Below are 7,500 nucleotides of genomic sequence, written 5' to 3' on the forward strand. Positions count from 1 at the left end.
GTGTCTACGAACATACTGTACACATGTCTACTTGGTTCATAAATAAGGGACTACAATATGTTTCATTGACTTGTGAAGCAACTCTTTCATCAATTCACATCTCCCGTTTCAGTAAATTCAGCTTACAAAATGATTAGTAGTTTGTTGCATACTTATTGGGCAAAAATTTTAAAGAGCATATATTTCATTTAAAACCTAAAATAATTGACATTTCTGTCAGTCAGCATTTACTGAAATTGTGCAGCAGGACATGGGTTTGAGCCCAAATGACCCAAGATTTCATTACCAGTACATAACAAAGAAATCATTCAAGTCAATGTCCAATGATAGAGATCATTTCACCCCTCTTTTGTTAATAATAAGCATAATCAATCTAACAATATGTTATGTCCGTCCAAGAGAAGAATTAAGGGGTTCTTATGCTGTTTTATAAAGATAGCATTGACTATACACTCTGCTGCAACACATCATGGAAAAAATTGAGCTATTAAATCTAGTGTGATCCCATCCAAGACAAAACTATGCTCAAAAGAACACACACAAGCTAAAAAGCTGGCTTTTTTCCTGTTTTGACAGTAGAAAAACGTGAATCAGGGAATTTATGTCAGGTAAATGAACGCATTAATATGCTATACAGATAAATTGTTGATGTAAAATCACAAAAATTAATGTATCTATTTTTGCATCAAAAATACATAAATTTACGCAGACAAAGTCAAAATCAGTAATGTTAAATCTAAAGGTGTTTTTTTTTTTGAAATTCAAAAGAAAAAAAAAGATTTCTTAATTCAATGGTAAATTAATGAAAATGATTCTCAACATTAAGTGATTTTTCTTCATTGCATGAATTCAATCATCTATATAGATCTATATATAAACGTGTGATGAAATAAAAGGTATGCTATCATCATATTTTGGCCACATACACAAGAAAGAGGCATTATTCAACATCTCCCACAAGTTAATAGACTAAAGCTGTAACTTTTTAAACAAGTTTTCAGTAAGAGATATGTGTGTGATGGATGGATGAACCACACATGTAATCTATGGCAATCTTTACACTTACAGATGGACTGGGTTGCTGTTGCTGAGGCCCTCCACCTGGTAAGTTCTGTGGGGAGGAGGATCTGGAACTAGGGGTTGGCTGGCGACGCGAAGGTGAGGGGGAAGCTTGGCGATGATGAGGGGAGTCATTGGGCATGGGTGAAGCCATCCCTCCTGATGGGGGCGGGGTCATTCCTGGAGGCTGTCCTGACGACATCTGCTGGGGATTCTGAAAATTTAACAAAATGTTTTCTTCAACATGATCAAGGTAAACAACTTTCTGGTACTGGAATTATAAAAAACAAAAATGCATTTATTTTCATTTCTTCATTGGGGGGAAAAACAGGTCGAGCTCATCATGGAATTCTAGTTTTGCATGAATAAATGCAACTTGAAGACCATGTAAGCATACTACATATATATTAAATATCAAACTAGAGCTGAAACGAATGTTCGAATATTCGCGAATGAATAGTAAATTTCTAATATTCGAATAGATATTTGGTATTCGAATATTCGGTCACATGTTTAATACCCGTATGCATTGCTGTAAACGATGCAGCATCGTGTTATTTCGTCACGATGGAAAAGAGAAGCTGGGTGTGGGAGCATTTCACGTTGAACGAAACCAAAGACAAAGCCATTTGTAAATTATGTCCTGTCGGCACAACTAGCCTTATTTATAAAGGCACGACATCAAACCTTATTAATCACCTTAAAGGCAAGCACCCGTCGGCCTCATGGTTTGTAAAATTTATCATTTCTCCGAACTGCCATACTTGTTTACATTGGAAGTAAAAGCAGAGTTTACATCGCTCGGGTAGAAAAAATCCGGATTTTTCGATTCATATTTATTAGAACAATTTATACGATGAATGAATTATAGCATGATATACTGAAAAATATGTTTGAGCTAGTGTGAATAACGCAGTGATAATTCTATTTTTACTTGAGTTTATTAACAAGAGTTGTCGACAAAAAAATGCCATTCGTTGTTTCAACCTGGCGATTTTAGCTAGTAAAACATTTTGGCGATTTTAGCTATATTGTATGTATGCTCAATTAATTTGATTCCATATTTTCTTTTAGTGATAATGACCGCGGTAAAAAGAGGCCATTGAAATCTCAATCAACGCTGCAATTTAGCAAGAAAAAACCGAAGTCGCGAGAAAGTTGGTTATTAACTACTAAGTATCTGGTCGAGATGTGTGCTAAAGATCTACGCCCCCTTAGCATTGTAAACGGAGTAGGGTTTAGAAATTTTGTCCACTCACTTGACCCAACATACGTAGTGCCTTCACACACCACCATGAAAAATTACACTAATTATTACTACGGCTCATTAAAGCAAACAGTAGCGACTGAATTACAGTCACAATCATCATTAGCTTTCACCACTGACACGTGGACATCTTGTGCAACAGAGGGGTACCTAACCCTGACAGCTCATTTTATTGATAGCATGTGGCAACTACGTTACTATGTCTTGGCTACGATAGAGGTAAAAGATCATCACACCGGGGAAAACCTTGCGAATGAAATCAAATGTATTGTAGAGGACTTTGGGATCTCCAATACACCAGTGTCAGGCATAACAACTGATAATGCCGCCAATATGGTAACTATGACAACACACCTCGACTGGCCACATATTCGTTGCTTTGCGCATACTCTGCAGCTAAGTGTGAAAGCTGGACTTAAAATCAAGGAAATTTCTAGTGCAGCAGCAGCGGCCAGAAAACTTGTCGGCCATTTTAAAAGAAGTTCTCTGGCCTCTAATGAGCTCAAATCTCGTCAGAGGCAGTTAGATTTACCAGAACACTCACTACTTCAAGATGTCCCAACCAGGTGGAATGCTACATATATAATGTTCGAAAGGCTCATAGAGCAGCGCCTTGCTATTTTTGCAGTCCTGCACAACAACACCATTACAAGTCCTTCCGATGCGAGAATCCTAGAATTACCTGATCAGGTCTGGAAAGTCATTGAGGACTTAGTGCCAGTCTTAAAACCACTTCAGGTTGCTACAACTACAATAAGTGGAACCAGTTTCCCAACTCTCAGCATGGTTTACCCTATTGTTATTGGTCTTCTTAAAAATCATTTGAATGTGCAGGGAGAAGACAGCACTGTTCTCGTTAAGTTTAAGGAAGCAGTTACCAAAGATCTGTCGTCTCGGTTTCCCAAGAGCGATCATGATTTAGCGACACACCATGCCGTTCTTACGTGCGCACTTGACCCACGTTACAAGTCCCTGAAATTCATGACAGATGAGCAGAGGAATCTCGTCAAATCAAGCATAGAAAAATTTGACACCCAAACAGAACAAGTACCAGTGGAACCGCCGGTTGCGGTAAAATCGGAAAATACTGACAATGCAGAGAGTAACAAGGCTGAGGTCAATGCAATGAGTTTTCTGTTAGGCGATCTAGTCGATTTAACGGGCGAAGAAGTAGATGCGGAAAAATCTCTTGTACAAGAGTATGAAATGTTCGTCAGAGAGACAGCGGTAAAGAGAAATGCCGATCCTTTAGACTGGTGGAAAAATAAGGCAGATAGCTACAAAAAACTGGCGCCCATTGCAAAGTTTTTTCTTTGTATACCCGGCACGTCCGTTCCCTCAGAGCGCGTCTTCTCGGATACTGGGAATATTGTTACGAAAAAGCGAGCAAGTCTGGACCCCGACACAGTTAATCAATTGGTATTCTTAAGATCTGTATTAAGCTCTACTAAAACCAAAGTCGACAGCGCAGAGGAATCAGTTCTTCCTGATGACAAAAATTCTGCTTCCACGAGCGCACTTGAAGTCAAACAAGAGCGAGCCAGTGAGCCACCAAGTCCGAGTAAGAAAGAAAGTTTGCCACCCCTTCCATTACTTGAGCCAGATAATGATGAAGATGATTAAAGATCATTTGTTAAAACAAAAGTTAGATCCTTTCTTTGTGCAAGTTTACGTATTTTTTTTCATTTACCTGACATTGTTAAATGATTTATTACCGAATACAGAAATTCTGTATTATTATTTTAATTGCTAGTTTGCAGCATACATCTACATGAATTACTAGGTAAGTTCAAAGTCATGTATTATGATGTATATCGACGGTTTCTTAATCTATTTAGATACGTCGATATTTTTTTCTTCAATTTGAAATAAACGGAACGTTTCCGGAATTGATGTCGTTATTGGTTTTTTAAAATACTATAATCAAACATGGCGGAAAGCTTTGTGTACGTATCGACAGGAGTTGGGACCTTACAACTGCAGTATATCAAAGTTATTTTTCGATTGTAGTTGAATGAGATATCATTTGCATAAAAGAATGCACACCAAATACAACGGAGAAAGTTTATTAAATGACTACATGTACCAACATCGAACTGAGGTGTTTACGTAACCTACACATAAATTAATACGGTCATATAAGGTAACAAACATGCATAATACATTGCACATGACGTCTACGAATATTCGAATACGAATAGAATAGCAGTCACGAATATTCGAATATTGATTTTGGGTATTCGTTTCAGCTCTATATCAAACACATACACGCAAACAAACATCACACGAACATCGCACACACAAGCAGTTTTCTTTCTCTTAGGGATACTTCTTGTTTCTTTCATACTGGCCAGATTTAGGGGCAAAGAGCAGTTGAGACAACAAATTTACACACTTTAGAACACTACTATACTTAAACTTACTGGATGGCCAAATCCTGCATTTGGCATGTTGGCTGGGCCAGGTCTGTTAGGCGCGCCCATATTACCATAACGGGAGTTAGGGGAATATTGCCCAGCGCCGTATTGGCTTTGTGGTGGCATTTGGTAATTGGAGGGGGAAAAACCAGGTCGTGGTTGATTCATATCAGACATGTTCTAAATAAAATAAAATACCAACACTTTTACTTAATTTGATGAGAATCTCCAGATTTAAACAATATTTTTTGTTCAAAATTTATTCATACAACAGATTGAATACAAAATAACTATTTGGTGATATACTATCAATAGTATTTAATTCAATAAAAAAAACACCATAGACCCATCCATAATTATTCTTATCATAAGCCTTTTTATAAATCTACACTTTTGATTAGACAACTCCTCAGCTGGTATCAACGAACAGGATTTAAACTATGACTGACTGAGTATAGCCGAGCACATGGCTAATCACCATAATGACTATTGTGGGAAAGAGTAAATAATTTCTTCAGCGTAAATCAGGGGTCGTCTCAAAATCTCGGCCAGCTGATGTTGTAAACAGAGTCAATATCCGGCAACACTCAATTACTTAGACAAACTATTTACAAATAAACCCAATCCTTTTATTTAGCTGGAATGTTTGCAGATTGAAATATTTTCTATTGTGTGTTCAATGTGCAATTTATATTTGAGAATGGATGTACTTATAGATGGTTTTGTGTTTACATTTGTAAAAATGATTGTGACATCTGCCCTCTCTCGACAGATTAATGCACAAGGTCATTCAGTGCTACAACTGGGATAAGGAACTATTTTCCTTTTATCATATGTCAGATCTACCTGTAATTACACCTGACACAAACCTGCTTCTCACCTGAGAAAAGTGTTTCCATTTCTGGGTCAAAAGGATCATTAATTTTAGTATTCTCTTCCTATTTTCTTTAAAATTCATGTTTGTCTATCATTACAAATTTTTCACAGTCCCTCCTTTTAATTAATTAGAACATCCTTTCATATCAATAGAAGGAGAAAAACAGCTTTTCAAAATCATCAAAACATGATAATTCACTTTCCACCTAGCTTTGCTAACTGTCACAAACAAAAAGCTATCTAACCTTCACTTATTCAACGTGCCAATTTTTATGTAAGAATAGTTGTATAATTGATTAATTGAAATTAATATTAGAGTATACGGAGTATATATACTGTCACATACTCATTTTCTGCAGTTCCAACTCTTGTAACCTAATGCCCATCAAATGATTTATGACAATAGCTGGCCACCCTTGAACTCACATCACGTATTACAATTACAGTAAAACACGCTTATAACAAAGTCCCAGGGACAGCCAATTTAACTTCGTTATAAGCGTAATTCGTTATATCCGTCAAGTTCACAACATGAAATAGAGATTTGGGGAATGAAATTCACTTCGCTGTAAGCGTCAATTCATTATAAGCGTGTTCGCTATAACCGTGTTTTACTGTATACCAAATCGAACAATTTATTACCACTTGAGATTCCAACAAATATCATGATCTCTGTAACAGATGACATCACTTGCAGATCTGTAAGATATCTCATACCAGGAATGTAAAACTATAGTCTTTTTCTCACAATCCAATATTTCAACTCTATAATAACTTATTTTAAGAAGCTCTACACTAGAACGATATTATAAGTACAGCAAAACTTGAATATATGAACACAGATAGAGCGAATTTGAATTTATGGTTATTAGTAATTATAAGACCCCCGCTAGCAAAATTTTAACGTATTTTATCGTTCATAAAACAAATATTTTCTTTACAAATCTTATTTAAGATATAAGAAATTTTAAGATGCATATATAAAATACATAAATTCAAATACTGTACAGAAATTTTTATAAAAATTGAAGTTAATAGTTATACTGACAATTTTTGTAAACGGTGGTGATATTGATTTTATAACCTACAATAGTTTAAACTACTGTCAGCTGATTTTTTTTAAGCGAATTCGCTTTAAGATTTCTTATGAATTCATAATAAACATATAACAAATTATGGTCATAACAAAGTTTCTCTATGGTCCCTTAAAATTTGTTATTAACAAGTTTTGCTGTACTTTTGTTGTTTGTTTCAATCTGGACAAATTTTGACTTATATTAAATGTAAGTCCATGCACATATAGCCATACATGTCTTTTCTTTGAACCGATTTATACACTTGCGGTAACCTTCTTCATTTAGGAAATGGGCAATGCTTTCAAAAATATCAGAAACAGGTGGTACATTTATAAAAATAGGAGGTACCATGTGGAACATATTTTAACTAAATATGTAATCAAGTTTTCTCCCAACAATTGTCTCTGACCAGTACAGTGATGATTTCAGCCAAGTAAAATTACCAGATACTGCCAGAGTTTGAAAAGCCTGAATGAGAAACTGAAAATGTTTCAAATGAAGTCACAATAATACCCTTATCAAAGACCTCATGACCCCAAATTTCTAACCCAAATCTAACAAACTGGAATTGTTACATGCACCAATGGTCAAAATAATGTTTCTGCATCATTTAACCTGCCAAACATCTCATGGAATGTACAGTTTAGCCTCCTTAGTTTAACTGGACAAATAAGGGCACTTGCTGAACTACAGTAATACAGATGAACAAACCAAATCCTCTCACTACAAATAACTTGTCATATGATGAACACTTAATATGAATCATTACTCTTGTTCATGAAACATACACAATCACAGTGTTTGA

The 7,500-nt window shown here is 35.7% G+C and overlaps 2 protein-coding genes across 7 annotated transcripts in view; one reads left to right on the plus strand and one right to left on the minus strand.

Moving 5' to 3' along the window:
• Positions 1–7,500, minus strand: part of LOC105347668 (trithorax group protein osa) — a 31,516-nt gene that overhangs the window by 22,075 nt on the left and 1,941 nt on the right. For 5 of the 6 annotated variants that reach the window (XM_066071142.1, XM_034479292.2, XM_034479294.2 and 2 more), the window contains 2 exons: positions 4,750–4,923; positions 1,067–1,273 (listed from right to left, as the gene is read on the minus strand). In XM_066071142.1, the coding sequence (XP_065927214.1) occupies positions 1,067–1,273; positions 4,750–4,923 (381 nt within the window). The remainder of the gene's footprint in view (positions 1–1,066; positions 1,274–4,749; positions 4,924–7,500) is intronic. The other variant, XM_011456832.4, reaches the window with a different exon arrangement.
• Positions 2,107–4,577, plus strand: LOC136271329 (E3 SUMO-protein ligase ZBED1-like). Its single transcript, XM_066071143.1, has one exon. The coding sequence runs from the start codon at positions 2,249–2,251 to the stop codon at positions 3,947–3,949; it is 1,701 nt and encodes a 566-aa protein (XP_065927215.1). The 5' UTR covers positions 2,107–2,248; the 3' UTR covers positions 3,950–4,577.

Source organism: Magallana gigas, chromosome 9 (assembly GCF_963853765.1).
Source record: "Magallana gigas chromosome 9, xbMagGiga1.1, whole genome shotgun sequence".
NCBI lineage: Eukaryota > Metazoa > Mollusca > Bivalvia > Ostreida > Ostreidae > Magallana > Magallana gigas.

Coding starts and splice junctions, on each gene's coding strand:
- LOC136271329 (XM_066071143.1), top strand. CDS start 2,249: ATGTGTGCTAAAGATCTACGCCCCCTTAGCATTGTAAACGGAGTAGGG.